This window comes from Trachymyrmex septentrionalis, unplaced genomic scaffold (genome assembly GCF_001594115.1).
Source record: "Trachymyrmex septentrionalis isolate Tsep2-gDNA-1 unplaced genomic scaffold, Tsep1.0 scaffold9, whole genome shotgun sequence".
Taxonomy (NCBI): Eukaryota; Metazoa; Arthropoda; class Insecta; order Hymenoptera; family Formicidae; genus Trachymyrmex; species Trachymyrmex septentrionalis.
Window position 1 is genome coordinate 3,024,755 of NW_017306091.1, and position 15,766 is coordinate 3,040,520.

At 29.3% G+C, this 15,766-nt stretch overlaps 2 protein-coding genes across 2 annotated transcripts; both read right to left on the reverse strand.

The window, feature by feature from the left end:
• Positions 1-2,657: 2,657 nt before the first annotated feature.
• LOC108755770 (steroidogenic acute regulatory protein-like) lies at positions 2,658-8,434 on the reverse strand. The gene is made up of 11 exons (XM_018499004.1): positions 8,214-8,434; positions 6,102-6,384; positions 5,696-5,776; positions 5,494-5,571; positions 5,279-5,332; positions 5,077-5,209; positions 4,599-4,816; positions 3,483-3,647; positions 3,266-3,370; positions 3,012-3,187; positions 2,658-2,912 (listed from the first exon to the last, which is right to left on the reverse strand). The coding sequence occupies exons 2-11, from the start codon at positions 6,342-6,344 to the stop codon at positions 2,711-2,713; spliced, it is 1,455 nt and encodes a 484-aa protein (XP_018354506.1). The 5' UTR covers positions 6,345-6,384; positions 8,214-8,434; the 3' UTR covers positions 2,658-2,710.
• A 1,126-nt stretch (positions 8,435-9,560) lies between these two features.
• LOC108755765 (NAD kinase 2, mitochondrial) lies at positions 9,561-14,654 on the reverse strand. Its single transcript, XM_018499000.1, has 6 exons — positions 14,324-14,654; positions 11,289-11,583; positions 10,480-10,803; positions 10,258-10,336; positions 9,898-10,162; positions 9,561-9,828 (listed from the first exon to the last, which is right to left on the reverse strand). Exons 1-6 carry the CDS (start codon positions 14,355-14,357, stop codon positions 9,596-9,598), a joined length of 1,230 nt encoding a protein of 409 aa, XP_018354502.1. The 5' UTR covers positions 14,358-14,654; the 3' UTR covers positions 9,561-9,595.
• Positions 14,655-15,766: the final 1,112 nt, after the last annotated feature.

The following is a 15,766-nucleotide window of genomic DNA, read 5'->3' on the forward strand; positions in this document are numbered from 1 at the left end:
GCTTCTATCCGTTTTGCCATTAATCTTCGTATCTCCATTCTCGTGTGCCATATACCCGTGGCGTGCATATTTGGACATTTAACAATCAACGAGTAATGAGTGTTCAATAATTTATGTGCCACAAGAACGGTTAAACTTTACACGATTATAAATAAATAGAAACTAACGACCAAAACAATGTAGCTATTATTTCATTATGCGTGCGTAAGACAGGAGATTTGACACGTCTAAGAAAACAATAGAATATGATCTTCTTTTGCATTTATTGACTTAAAGCTATAATCTTTATATTCGAATATATGCCGGATTTATAAAATTATCTTCGAGTAGTCTATCCTTATTCTATCCTGTTGGGACATATCGTTGACTTCTTTAATGTAGTACCATGTCTCACAGGCATCTCCACAAGAAAAAGGAGTATACTGCACAAGTAATGTAGATTAACGACACATACAAAATTTTAATACAAATTGCTATTTTTACGTATATAATATTACGAACATATATATATAGAAATAAAATAATATTTATCTTTTTTTATGGGACATTAAACATACGCATGCTTTATCGCGTTTACTTCGCTATATAATACAGTCATGTGTCAAATTTATGCAGTCTTTTTAATAAAGTAGATCACAATGCACGAAATGTCTAAAAACAAGATATTTGATATTACGTATATAAAATCGAGATACCCTATATATTGAATAACTTAAAAGTAATATTATCATATTTTCTCATTAAGAGAATTTAATTGATATACTTATATAATATATATCTATACACACTCACATACAGTAAATAAAAATTAATCTTTTGATTAATAATTTCTCTCTCTCTCTTTTTCTCAACAAATCATAAAATTATATAATCTAAACATTCTTATAATTTTTTAAATTGCACATCGTTTCACAACAAAATCAATCGATTATCTGTCTTTAAAAATTGTTTTAGTTAGTTTCAACAGTCTATTTTTTTAAATATTAATAAAGATCAACATGCTATCATTGCATTTCCTTCCTTTCTAATAGATTATTCTATCATTATTCTTCCTATTAAAGTATTTATTTCATAACATTTCACGCTCATTATCATATACTAGGCAATAAAATTACATAATATCGATCGCATAAACGGAGATTATATAAATAGAGCAAGATTCTAAGAAGCTTAAACTTGGAAGCGTGTATCATTTAAAATTGCACAATTAAACGCTTGCGGATATCGCTCATATCGCCAATATCATATTAATTAAATGAAATGAATTTATCAGAAATAAATGAGCAATTGTATATACATTTTCTGTAATTAAAAAAAAAAATAAAGTACGTCCGATTCAACGAATGAAAATAATGTTCGTTTCTTCGTTCTTATTATATAGGAAATTGATCAAATGCGCAACGTACGCATAATAATCCTATCAATCTTAGGGTCATTAAATGACTGCATGCTTCACTTAAATGCACATTTATATACACAGTATCAATACATTAGGTTTTACGATTTATGCAATTGAAGGAAGCAAAGAAAAACGCGCGCGTACATTAACGAATCGTAAATAACATAAAAACAAATAGATAAAAAAAGAAAGAAATTAGTAATATATTTCTATGTTACTTTTTTAATATCACGACTTTATTTTTGCGTGAAATGTGATAGACGCATGATAGATACCATCACGCGTATTAAACACACATTTATGATATACTATATACATTATATGTCAAAAGATGCGCTTAACCGAACATTCATAGGCACTTACAAAAAGCACATAATATATGCGTATGATTTTTAACTACTATTGTATATACGACATATTTCATAGAAAAAAATGATTAGAATAAAGTAGTATGTTCCTTTCTTGTTTGTCGATTGCAGTTAGAAATAATTTTGTGAGAAAAAATATAGCATACAATTTTTTAAATAAAACTGTGAGAAGTGTGGATACTATTTATGTATCGATAAAAATCGATAAAATTCTTACATTTTAAAAATTGATGAGAATAATTCTTATTAGTTATAAATATAATTGGAACATACTTATGTTTATATAAATCGTAAAATTATGACTATCATGCATCTGTGACTTCAATCGTAAACTCTTCGCTAGTAAATAAATGTCTTAAATGTTATTCAAACTTGAGAATTATTCGTATTCAAACAAAAAATGTTTTAACACAATCGATGACGTTCTTTTGACTCCGCTAATCATTTCAAATTTTTTTTATATTATATTACAATACAGAATAGCTATGTTCAGCAGAAAAAGCAATTTTGCAACTGTTGTAAAATTTTTTAATATGATTGGTCTTGCTTTTAGTTCCTCACTGGATTTAAATGTGTAAACTAATTATATCAAAAATTTTATAATCATTGCTACTTTTTCTGCTGAACACAACTATTATTGAAAATATGTAAATGCTATACAAACAATATTTAAATAACTTTTCACTAATCGAAAAAATAGAAAATTAACAAATTGACACCTTCAGCAGTTTTAACGGGATTATCAGCGATTCTAGTGTTAAAAAATGCCTCCCATTTAAAAATATATTCTCTGTCAAGTCCACAATTATATGAATTATAATATTCTTTTTCTTGTATGTATTATGTATATACGTCAATGCATATTGGATAAAAAAATACATAGATCTAACGTAGTACATAAAAAAAGATAATTCAACTTATCAACTGTATGAGTAACACTGTACTAGATTGACGATTGTTGCATATCATTCAAGTGTTCCCTTAAATATGTCATGAAGTTTACTAGACCAGTGGACAAAGATTTATCTACAACAGTTTGTGGTATCCAGCCTTTAAAATTTGTATTTAGGATCCAAGTAAAACGACATTTACTACTTTCGTCAGGTAACTCTTCTGTTGCAAAACAGCTTATACCATTTTCACCCCTTAAAAAAAATATTTAAAGTAATACAGTCAATTTTTTCTTGTTTCTTTACTCTTTTTCCCTTATATGTTATAAAATATAATTTGTTTCGGGGTCTCACCTTGTCATGTTTGGGCGAACTTCAACTGACGCGGTAGGAACCGATACACCGCTAGTGATATAATAATTGCCGTATTTCTTACGATGCCTTAAAATAACAAAATCTCGCGCTGTAATGATCCCGCCGCCAAAAGGACTTGTTGCTTGGTAAACAATATCCGTGTTTTCGTCAATGTACTGTTTAAAATAAATTTTGTTATCGGTATGACAAAGCATTACAGTAAGAAAAAAGAAACAACAAAAAGTTTTACTAACCTGTAGTTTTATTGATTCTGTCACAAGTTTGTTCCACGAAACTTGTTCCTCGACACCATCAAACAATAAATCTATGAGTATGCTAGCAGGTGCATCGATGATACCCTTAAATAATTATTAAATTTTATAAAATAAGAACATTTTTTTTATTACTGAAGAAGTCTATTTTTTAAATTTACATATTTTCAATTTACTATATTCAATTTATGCAGTTTACCATTATTTTCATGACCTTTCCATCTAATTTCCATTCTGGTGGAAGTTGCATGCATGACATTTCATCACCATCGCTTGTTATACTTGTGTCTTTCCATTCTTTCGATGTTAACAAGTCGTGACAATCTTGTAACATCTTAGATGTCTTCATTTTATATTCATCAATCTAAAAAAAAAACCACATAATATACCTTTTAATTAATACCTAGAAATTCAAAGAAAATATTTCTAGAAGTGCATTGTGGAATGGAAATATTATACATATGTTTATAGTGATTTAAAGTAATAACACATTAGCATGGTAATTGTAAATAAGTATCATAGATAAAAATATAGGTGTTTGATTTTACGGTCTATTATTACGTGGACGATAAATAATACGACTGATTTGTTGCACTCGCAAAAATATAACTGACAAATGTATTATTGTTTGATTATAGTTCGATGCGCTTGATAGTTAGAACACATGTAGTACAAATAAATTAACAATTAAAAATATAATGTAAATCACAATTAATCTAATAAAATTTATAGATTAAAATTTAATTTGACAAAATACAAAAGAAAAATAATTAAACACGAGTCGCTCATCTAATTATTTCATATGAATAATCAACTAAAGATAGTATGTTTCTTGACCATCTCTTTGTATTTCATTATTTCCATAGTATTCCTTGCCTTTCCTCTCAGTATTCCTCATCAATTTCAATTATCATTAAATGTTTAAAAATATATTTATTAAGGATTACTATCGTAGACATATAGAAATAGACTCGGCATTAATTACATATATATTTGTATACATGTATCAATACATATTAGTTCATATCAACGAGTATTTTAATAACTTAATAATTTTTCGGATATTTAATAATTTTTAGATTATAAACATAAATTATTGAATATCCTAAGAGCTATTATAAATCCTAAGAGCTATTATAAATAATACTCCCAAATACTGTATAAATATTGCATTTAACTGCAATAAACGTTAAACATTAATTAAAGTCAAGTCATATATGTCAAAGACATATATATTATTATGTTTTTTTCCTTTTAATACTTGTTATGAATTAATGATCAATTAATGCGAGAACAAAAACATAATTTCACAAACCTTATCAGGTGTAAGTTTCATTAAGAACCTAAATAATTCATTGGATTTTGAGAGTTTCCTCGAGTCTCCTTGCTTTCTGGGGATGTCCTCATCATCAGAATGAGTCGGAGATTCCACAGGTGTGAAAAATGTACTCATGTGATCAACATTTGTCGAATGTTGCCGTGATTCTGTCACAATGCCTTGTAATAACGGAGTTCTTTCTGTATCCGGAAAACCTGTAAATTTCATAATTTCGTCAGTATTCTTTCATATTTTCAGATTAATTTGCGAAAATCAAGATTAAATATCAAAATGCAATACTTTCTACTTCATATATCAGGTCATTAAACTAGTATTCTTGTAAATATTTGTGTACATAAATGTTCGAGTTTATGTTACATTGTTATTTCTCGTGTTGTATCACTTGTTGACAAACAGTGAAAACAAAAAAAAAACATTTATACCACTGAGAGAAAAACAGAAAGAGACTGCTTACTAAGAATCCAATTTCTTGCTTGAGTTTCCTGAGGTATCACACGAAAATCAAAGAACCAAGCTTCTGCCCATGCTAATACAAAAGATGTCAAAATCAGCAGAACTTGGAATACTGGTTGATTAGCTGATGTCCACTGAAATCACAAAACGTCAAATGAATTAAATAAAAAAAGATAATACGTAAGTATTTCAAAGACACTTACATCAAAAAGAAAAACTTTGGCAATCAAAAAGGCACATGTTGTGGCAGTTGATATCTGTAAAATACAAGTTCAAAATTCATTATTTTTATATCATATAAATTGTTTGAAAATGAAGTTGTTAAAAAAAAAATGTATTTTTTGTTTTGTTGTTTACACATTCATTATAAATAAATTTTTCTTTTTCGCGAAAAGATTCAATTGACAAATATACTTACAGCTACAATGATCCAGTGATTCAAATACAGTAGCGCATAAAAGAGCAACAAGACCGTGAACCTGCAAATCGCTGCCATCTGAGAAGATGAAATCCATAAAATCTCTGCTCCCAATAAATAATGAAAAATTATGACGAACTGAATGTCAATGTCGTCATTTTGTTATTAAACTAATTAGTAATGAATGACAAAATATACTCACCACAATATCAAACAAAGACGTCTTTATATGATAATGTATCACTTGATCTGTGAAAGCTGTACGTAAACTTTCACCTGCAATCTGTAAATATAATAAAACAACCGTAAATTTCGATTAAAAAAAAATATATATATATACACATGAATCAAATGTCACAGCAATAAAACTTCGTAGATTTTTTAAGTACATTTATAAATTTAATGAATTTTTGTCATCAATAAATAATACTCAAATGAAAACGTGCAGCAAAAGATAATTCTTTGCTCATAAATGCACAAATGTCCTCATGGTGAGTAACAGACAGAAGCAAACGAGCTGTACATATTATTAAAATAAAAAATTGCATCTTTAACAAGATCAAGTTTTCGATCTAATTTGATTAAATGATTAGGTAATGTTCTTGTACCATTGTGCAAATGAGCCACATGAGGAATGTAAAAAGAAGATCAAAGGTCACGAAGAGACAGAAGAAACGCCTGACATTTGACATCCTGCCGTTGTGTCTCGCTCCTGCAATCAGATCTTCGCTGAAAACGATATCCGGTGTTCGCGTTATATTGTGCTGAGTAACCGAACTCCTCTGAGAGTTGATTGAGCCACTTAATATAGCTTCAGCAGCCATTCTAATTTGCCTCTCATCTTCTGCCATCCTTTCGATGCACTTTTGATGTCGTCGTCGTAACGTCGACCTTTAAGAAAATGGATCATGTAGCAAGCATGTGCAAATTTGTAGTAGAAACAGTAGCAATAATAGCATAACTATTCGTTTTAGTTTTTTATAATTTTTATGTTTTATATCTTTCCTATCTTATTTCTTCTTCGAAAATTAGAATTTACTTCATTTCAAATGCAGAAAATACAATAGAAACAGAGCTAAAATTAATATATCTGCTATATGAATATTTATGTTTCACAAGAACTAAATGTTGGTACAAGAATAATGCTAAAAATAGATTACTAGTTGATAAAGTATTACATACTGGATTGTGTAATGTTATTTCATCAGTTAATAAACTCTTATTAAATGATAAAATGACATATTACACAATCCAGCATATGTAATACTTTATCAACTAGTAATCTATTTTTTCTTCTTATTAGTTGCTGTTACATACACAAAGTAAATACATTATTACATACATGAATAAAAGTGACAGTGATTTAAATATTTTCTTGTATAATAAGATTATACAATTAATTATTTATACGATTAATAAGATTATTACAATTATACAATAATATAATCTTGGAAAATAATATCGAATTCATTATTTTGATATTAACAGTGCAAGAAATTCGAATCGTGCAAAAAATTTGATTAAAAAGAATAGGTCTACTGATATGTATGAATAGGTGTACTGACTATGTTTACAGGATTACAGTTAATAAAATGCAATGGTTTCAGCTTTAGCCTTATAACATATATACAAGGATAGTCTATTTTAATCCACTAGAATAGAATTTCTCAAAATACTTAAGTTTAAGAAAAGAATATTTTAGACAAAAATTGCTCAGTTACTGTGGGGAAAGAAGACAGTGACCTAAGAATACATAGTAGTTCTCTATCCCTTTGGGAATAGGCTTTAACGTGAGTTTCGGTCTTATGATGGGGTGTAATAAAAAATGTATTTAAAATAACATAAAATGAAAAAAAAATTTTTTTAATTCAAGGTGACTTCAAGCTGAACTCAAGGACTGTGTGTCAAAGTCAATCTAGATTATCATGTTCTCTTCGTCTCAAACTTAATTTCTTTAAGTAGATTGATTAAATGTCGACATGAACAAACTTCAAGAAAAAAAAAGTTTATTATAATGTTTTGAAAAGATCTTGAAGTTAGCTATATGAACCTAAAATAAAAAATAAGAATTACAATTTAACAAATTTGAAATGTTCTTGATCTTGATCTTAAATTCTCTTAACGTAAATCAAAATTAACATTTTTTTTCTTCATAACTAAGCAACTTTTACCTTAAACTTAAAGATTTTAAGATATTCTAATGCGGACTGATTAAAATGAACCACATATGGTATATATATCATTACACATACAATGTGCTCTTTCATAAACTAAATTTTGTAGACTAGATCAAGAGTGTAATCTGATAACATATCGCTGTAGATTGAAACGGAACATTATTATTGCTATATGCTATCATTTCTTCTTTGTGATATTTGACATTAAAATCATGGTATACAAAGATATTAATCATGAAATATAGTTTTGCTGAATTATTTTGGCACAAATCTCTTCCGAAGGAAGAGATTCAGGAGGAATATTCCATTCGGCGCGACTCTGTCATAGGAGTTAATGCGACGTCCTAACCTTAAAATCGTGAAAACTATTGTTTACTTTATCACCGTGACGCAGATAGCCGAACTTGAAAAATCGTCGAAAAAGTGAACTTTGTGCGTTCTCGCTGTCACTCGAGAGATATTCGTGTTACGAACAGAAGTATCATCGCGTCGTACTTCGACCTTCAGAGTTTCCGCTTAAAATATTTTTCTTTCGTTCCTTACCGTTTTGCAACCGGGAGCTCTCATAGATACAGCCAAGTAATTGAATTGTTTATCGATGAAACAATGCACATGCATCGCGTCGCATGCCGTTGCGCGATAACGAGGAAACCATTCGGTTGCACCACCGTATCGAATCGTCAAGTGTAAACAAGAGAGCACCAAGTGATGTTTAGTCACGCCTGAAGTTGAGCATTTCGGAGTCGCCGCTAAGCTGTGTTGTCAAACGTGTACAACTTCATGCGATTGCATTTACTCCTTATGGTTGAACCTTGTTGCACTTTTTATTTTTTTTTTTCTTTCTTTTTCCAATGTTCGATCTTGTTGTAAGTGCAGAAAGTGTAATATAATTCAACTGTAAATAATGGATAAAAAAATTAATGTTTTTCATTTAGTGATACAAGTCGACGCAAACATCGTTTTATCTTTTTTTATTATTCCATGAATGAAAGATAAAACGATACTTGTGTCATTAAATGGAAAGCACTCAATAACTAGAAGTATGTATGTGTAACTTTCCAGAATTTTCATACAAATGTTGGAATATTACAAGAGCAACATTAGAAGCTGTATGGTTAAGAAAATAACAATTTTGATTCTAAATTTTTGTTTTCAAATTCAAAATCAATTGTTTTATCATAAAAAGATATAATAAATATATATTATTGTAAAAGTTATTGGAATATATACTATATTTTATCAAGAATTTGGACATTTGCACATTTAAAATTTTTGAAAAATTGTTAAATATATTATAAAATATATAAACATCCCCTAAAATGTACTACAATAAGACTTATTATAAAATACATTAAGTTTTTCAACTGAATAAACAGATACACTAATATATATATATATATATATATATATATATATATATATAACTTTTAATTATTGTATTTATATTTATGAACTAAAATATTCTAAATGTATATAAAAAACAGTAACAATCTAGATTTTGTTCAGATTGATAAGCAAATATTTGGTATTTGTGTAAGCACAAATATTTTTAGGTATTAAAAATTATATAGTAATAATATATAATGTCATATATTAAATACATGTTACATACTTATAAGACTATACATAATGATCGATATAAGTTTTAAAAAATACAGTTATGATACTCTAATAGCATTTTTTAAAAATTAGTGTTTTTTTCTTATTCTGAAAAGTTTCGTTAATGCCCGAATTTGATTATTAGATCATAATATTTCAATACCTTCTGAATGTTCGTTGTCACTAAATATTTATGTGTTATATCCTAAATGTTTTTATCTATAGAAATTAATTTTAATAAAAAATATGGGAATAATATTTACACTATTATAAAATTTCGTATTTGTGTTATCATAAATGTTATTTGAATGTTCTAATCTATTAATTTAATCAAGAAGGATGATATTTCGTAAGGAATCTTCAGGACAAGTCTCTATTTCCGCAATGGTGCCGAAGTTGAAGGCGACTGCTATTCCACCATCCAGAACCAAACCCGCATCGAAGCATTGTGATTTCACAATGGCCTTTCTACAGAAACCACGAGTGTGGACGTCTTTCGGAACGGGTAATGCATTGGTCATTATCATATCTCTTATGGAATAACACAGTTTGGAATCTCCTGTAAACAAAAATAGCATCATATCGATATCGTATTTTTTTTTATTATTTACATATCGCACGTACTGACCTGCATCAAACCGTAAGCTGCTATTGAACATTGAACAAATTATATCAATTTCGTCATTAGTGAATGACCGTTTAGCATCTATGAGATTTAATATTTCCCGTACGGTTTGGTGATTTAAACTGTGTATAGATTTATACCAAGATGTTGATCCTGTTCCAGTGCTCACGCACAAACCGGAGCCTTTTATTTTATGATATTCTTGCTCTTCATCGAACTTTATAAGTAAGGAACTCGTCCGTGCCGATAATGTTTCACCCAAGAAAACCTAGCGACAAAAACCAGGCCTGAGATATGCATAAAAGAGCAAGTCATCCGACTTCTTATATTTGTACGTGCATCGAGGAGCATTAACAAACTCACTTCATTAAGCGCTAACCAAGGTAGACGCCTTTCTTTTGGTAAACTGTGCTCGCTTTCGAACTTTTCGTTCGTATAAAACCTATAAAATACATAATAAAATAATTAAACAATTGGGTTTGCAGTAAAGAATTCATAAATGATAGATATAAGTATAAAAATAAACTATTATGATATAAAAAATATAAATTAGTTATAATAATTTATAGTATTAATATAACATGCCTATCAGAGCCAACGATGCGTCCTTTCTCGTGCATATGAAAGGGAGCTTGCCATATGTCTTCTCCTTTTAAAGTGATCCGAATTCGTCTTCGCATGAGTATACGGTAGTGTCCTGCTCTTAGCATTTCGAAAATTTCTGGTAGATTTTTCGTATATTTCGCTGATAATAGAAGATAGCCTTCCGACTTTTCAGGATAGGAATTAATACCTATTATAGGTTTTTTATTGTTAAATATTAAATTCGAGGCTAGGAGAAACGTTCCGTCACCGCCAATTGGCAGCACCAAGTCCGCCCATGTAAAAAGCGAATGATCTAAACTTGTTCTGAAAAAATACAATACATCTTTATTTCATGATAATCTTTATTTCGTGATAAACATTTAACGACTAATATTTTAATTTTGACATAAGAAATTGGATTTGTTCATTGAGTTTATTAAAGTTAGTATATGTGGTGATTATATTGTCGCTACACTACTCTAGTTGTAGATACAGAATATCATAACAGGTTCTCTAAAAGAAAGATCGAATGTTAGTACAAAATAATAGCAACAAAAAACAGAAAATTGAGAGTTAATGTGATTGGACATGTATGTTAATTCACTTAATAAACAGCATGCCGCGTACACAATTGGAAAGATTAAATTGTCCACTTCTCCACTTCATCTTCCTATAAAATATCCAACTCTAAACACATGATTTTTTCCAACTTTATTATAAATTTAAGAAATTAAGAAATGTGGATTTTGCTATTTTCTAATTATACTTTTTTAATTATAATTTTTTTTACCAAAAAGATTTGAACTCACCTATCTACTACCTTATATTCCATATTCATCTTTTGCAAAAGATGAATAACTTGATTTTCTACATCTTTGGTAGCCAAGTGACTCGCGAGCATATTATTATAATCCGAACCTCTTTCTATCAATTTCATCTTCAGCTGGGTCTCGCTGAGCTCGGGTTCTCGTAATCTTTCGAAATGGTATCGAGACAATTTTGCCACGATAAGTACCTTCTTAGGCACAAAACTAGATTCATTTCGAAAGAATATGCGCAGACTTCTGTGTACATGAGTAGGAGACTGTAAAAGCTGCAGCGTTCCTAAAAAGAAATTATGTATAATCAGATACTAATTATTAATTTCATGTATTCTTATGTTTTTTATTTATAATAGAATGAAAAAGTTGTTTTTGAAATATATTTTTATCAATTTTAATCAATTATAATTTAATTAATTACTAATTAATAAAATTTTGAAATTTTGAAACTTGAACTGAACTTTTTAAGCTTATGTATTCATAGTTTTCCTTTAAATCATCAATACATTATGTAAAGTTAAATTACAGTAACAACAAGTTCAATAGATTCATTAAGATCCAGAAGGATTTCTTCCTAAAAAATCAGAGTAAAAATGTAATATACAAAATAACATGTAAAGATTGTGTATTGTGTCTACGTAGGACAAACTGGAAAATTGAACTCTAGAATTACTGAACATCGTAATCACAACTGAAATACCAATTCACAATCTGTTATTACGAATCATAGGGTTGAATTGAATCATGATTTTGATTGGGAGAATGTCCAAATTCTGGATCATGAGAGATCTTTAAATAAACGTCTAATCTCTAAAAAAGCACACATTCTTATACAAAAAAAATGGTTTTTGAATTTACAGTCTGACACTGAAGGATTACACCACGCCTATACGACGATGCTATATGAATTGGCCAATTAAATAGCTTGTAAAGAATTTAATGTATTTTTCACGTGCATCTTGTATATACATAATTTATGATTTTAACATACATTTATATCTGGAATATTGTAATGTTAGTTTATGACTTAATTATTTTGTTTTGTATTTCGGTGTGTCCTTTTATAATTATAAATTGTTCGCTAAACACGTTAGACTACTCCGAGAGGAAGGTTGATAAATCATTAATATGTATAAATCTGAGATAATTGTTTATAAATCAATATGTATATAAAACTGAGATAATTGTTACTTAATATAAACTGCTAAAACTTCATAAACATGTTAAACTTCCTGTTTGAAGTGAGTTGCTTGGATATGTGTTTTTTCTTATTGACTCAATTTTTATTTATATCTAAACAGGATCCACTTCAGTTGGGAACCTGTTAGTGACTCATGTTTGACAGAAGGTTACAAAAATAAATGATTTGATATACGTATTGATGAGGAGAACTCCAAAGAGAGCCGAAACGTTCAAAATAAAGAAGATTCCACACAATCGATTAATGGTTCAGAATTTAATCGTTGGCACCTTTATCAGCCTGTGACTTTTATTGGCCTTATTGTATGGATTGTTTATTTTTAAAGTTAAATTAATCATTTGATAAAAGCATCATGTGCATTGTTTAATTTACATAAATAAATTAAATTAATAATTTACATTAATAAATGTATAACTGTTTGTTTTATTTTACAAATATATAAAAACGTAAGAAAACACTAAGATCCGTTTTCACAATATATGGTTACCTAACACACTTACAAACACAGGTTACCTTTACAATAAAGGTTACCAACAGATTCATCAATGAAATTAATTTATGAACTTCTTTGTTACCTTTAATCTTTAGGTAACCATATATTGTGAAATCGGGCCGATTGTTCCACCTTTTGAAATTTTACCTGAGATAAATTTGGCAATCTGTGCATGTGATTGAGTGATCTTGTTACTTACTCAACAGGTAAAATTTACCAAAAGGTGGAACAACTGTCCTAAATATGTTTTTAAAGATATACGTATTTCAAAATAAATGTATTATATTTGTGGTGACCATATCCTTTATTTTAGGTAGCTATCTTTTAGATTTATTTATTTCTTCAAAACTCAATTTTCCTTTATTTGTCCTTTATTTTTCAATGTTGTCCTTTACTGTCCTTTATGGTTTGAAAACATATAGGAACAAAGTCTAAAATTTTCAAATTTGTCTTTTATTTTCTTTAAGAAAATATGGTTACCGTAATTATATTAAATATACATATGATATGATAGTGTTTTTACAATTGTCTTTGATTTAATATCAAAATATGAATTGCTTAATCATGCGATAAAAACAGTAGGTCTGTTGCTTGTTTTTTTTTGTATTTAGCATATTTGCTTTCTTTCTTTTCAACGTCTGAATATATATAATTTATTTCATTTTAAGTGTAAACATTTTTGGGAATTTCAAGTAACGCGAACAGATTTAATTACAAGAATCGAGGGCTGTCATTAAAATTTCATAAGAATGTGCTCTTTCTTCCATTATATGTGTATAGTAAATAGCATTTAAATGTTCACGTCAGTACTAAATATTCTTTATAGTCATTCTTTTTCGGAAAGGTTATGTCGATATTATTATCGTAATATCGTGAGCGTGAAAAAATTATCGAGTGCTTTTCATTAAGTGACACAGGTCAACACAATATCATCCTATCTTTCGTGATATCCGGTAAGTAACAAAGATAGAACGACACTTGTGTTACGAAATAGAAAGCACACATTGTGTTGTGTGAAATAAACGATGACATTAGGCTGCACTTTCCGCACTTGAAACGACATAGTACATTTAAGTTTGTATACATTTCAGTTTTTCTGCTAGCAAAAAAGAGGACAAAAACGAGATATAATGAAAAGTTCAACAGAAAAACTCGATCTACGATGCTTGTCCCAAACTTTCCAATCTCTATTCTTCTAATCGTATCTCTTGTCACTATCTCAATGTATAACTGAGTGCAACAAACGATATGAAATACAATAAAATTGCACGAGGAATCATTTAGCGAATACTTGATCGGCACATGTGATCTGTGAATTATCATACTCACTAGCAGTTCCACAAAGGTAGTTGAAAACCGTCATCGCATGATGAGCGAGGTGTTCACGTGGGTAATACCGAGTCGTCTCGAATGATGAGCCGCTCCGTGGGGCAATTGATTAACGGGTACGTAACCGATCCCCTCTCGCCGGCACGAGCCATGCGGCGATCAAATACCGTACCTTGTTACTTGCGTACACCTGTACACGTAATTCACCGTCGCGAACGAAAGTCGAAGTCGAGCGTCTAGTCTCCGACGTCCTTGTCGCCGTTTTGGCCGTTTGCCTGTGTTTGCCCGGTTTGCCGTCGCATAATCCACTCTGAAGTTAGCTTCGCTGCATAATCGGCACGATCGACCGATCGGCATCACGCTTGCGCCGCGGTGGCAAATTCGAATTTTGCACGCGTTTCGCACGGTGAAAAAAACTCACGAGAACGTACATGTATGTACATGTGAATATAGACGGATGTGTATATTATACTTATTGCACTATAATCAATTATCGATATTTTGCATTACCAAGAAAAAATGAACAAAGAAATGTTTTCAAAAATAGATAGAATTAAAATTTAAAAAATTTTTCTGAAATATAGAAACAATTCCATGAAAATCTTTAATTTTTTTTTTCAAGAGTAAAAAAGAAATTTGTTAAAAGTTTCCGATTTTCCAAGTTTTCTTCAGATAGTAAACCTGTATATAATATTAATTGTTACTAATATATTAGTGTCTTCTGAATTTGCATGTGTAGTAATTTATTAGGAATCAAGTAAATCTAGAAAAATAAAATATTACAATAATTCAATATCATTTTTAGAAAACTATGGCAATCTCTCTTCGACATGATTTTAATTTATAGACGAAAATATCTAAAGATGTAAATTAAGAAAGTTTAATAAAATTTCTACCGATATTCAGGTCGATATAAGAATATATCTATAAGATTTGCAAAAGCATTCCGATAAAGTTTTTTTTATGGAAAGAGGTTCAGCCTATTGTATATCTTATATATTGTATATCTTAATACATCTTTTTACATGCCAGGAGGTCTTAACTGTTCATTAAGAATTTTATTGAAGTTGTCAGAAAAGAAAAAGTCGCACTATATAGATACACGCTTCGCTTACACTTTATTAATTCATTTGCAATACATTAATTAAGTCTGTTTAAATAGCATCGAGGCTACCTAACGTATGCCTTCGTGAATACGATAGACAAACAATCACCTAACTTAAACATCGCGCTCTCTTTCTTTTTTATTTTCATACACACATGCATTCTCATTTACCTTTCTCTCTATTTCTTTCACTCTTGTGCTCACTCACTTACTCTCCTTCCATACAATTCCTTCGTTTCTCTTTATCCGCTCCGTTAATCGATATCAATTATTATTACTATTACCATTGTCTCTCATTTTTATATACTATATATATATATTTATTTATTTATACTATA

Bases quoted from the DNA above. Each gene is read 5' to 3' on its own strand.
- LOC108755770 (XM_018499004.1), bottom strand. From the start codon at position 6,344: ATGGCAGAAGATGAGAGGCAAATTAGAATGGCTGCTGAAGCTATATTA. The intron at 3,188-3,265 runs GTTAGTAAAACT...TATTTTAAACAG, and splicing joins CAGAATCAATAAAACTACAG to TACATTGACGAAAACACGGA. The intron at 2,913-3,011 runs GTGAGACCCCGA...ATTTTTTTTAAG, and splicing joins GTTCGCCCAAACATGACAAG to GGGTGAAAATGGTATAAGCT.
- LOC108755765 (XM_018499000.1), bottom strand. From the start codon at position 14,357: ATGACGGTTTTCAACTACCTTTGTGGAACTGCTA. The intron at 11,584-14,323 runs GTGAGTATGATA...ATTTCTTTTTAG, and splicing joins CTACCTTTGTGGAACTGCTA to GAACGCTGCAGCTTTTACAG. The intron at 10,337-10,479 runs GCATGTTATATT...TGTATTTTATAG, and splicing joins CGCATCGTTGGCTCTGATAG to GTTTTATACGAACGAAAAGT.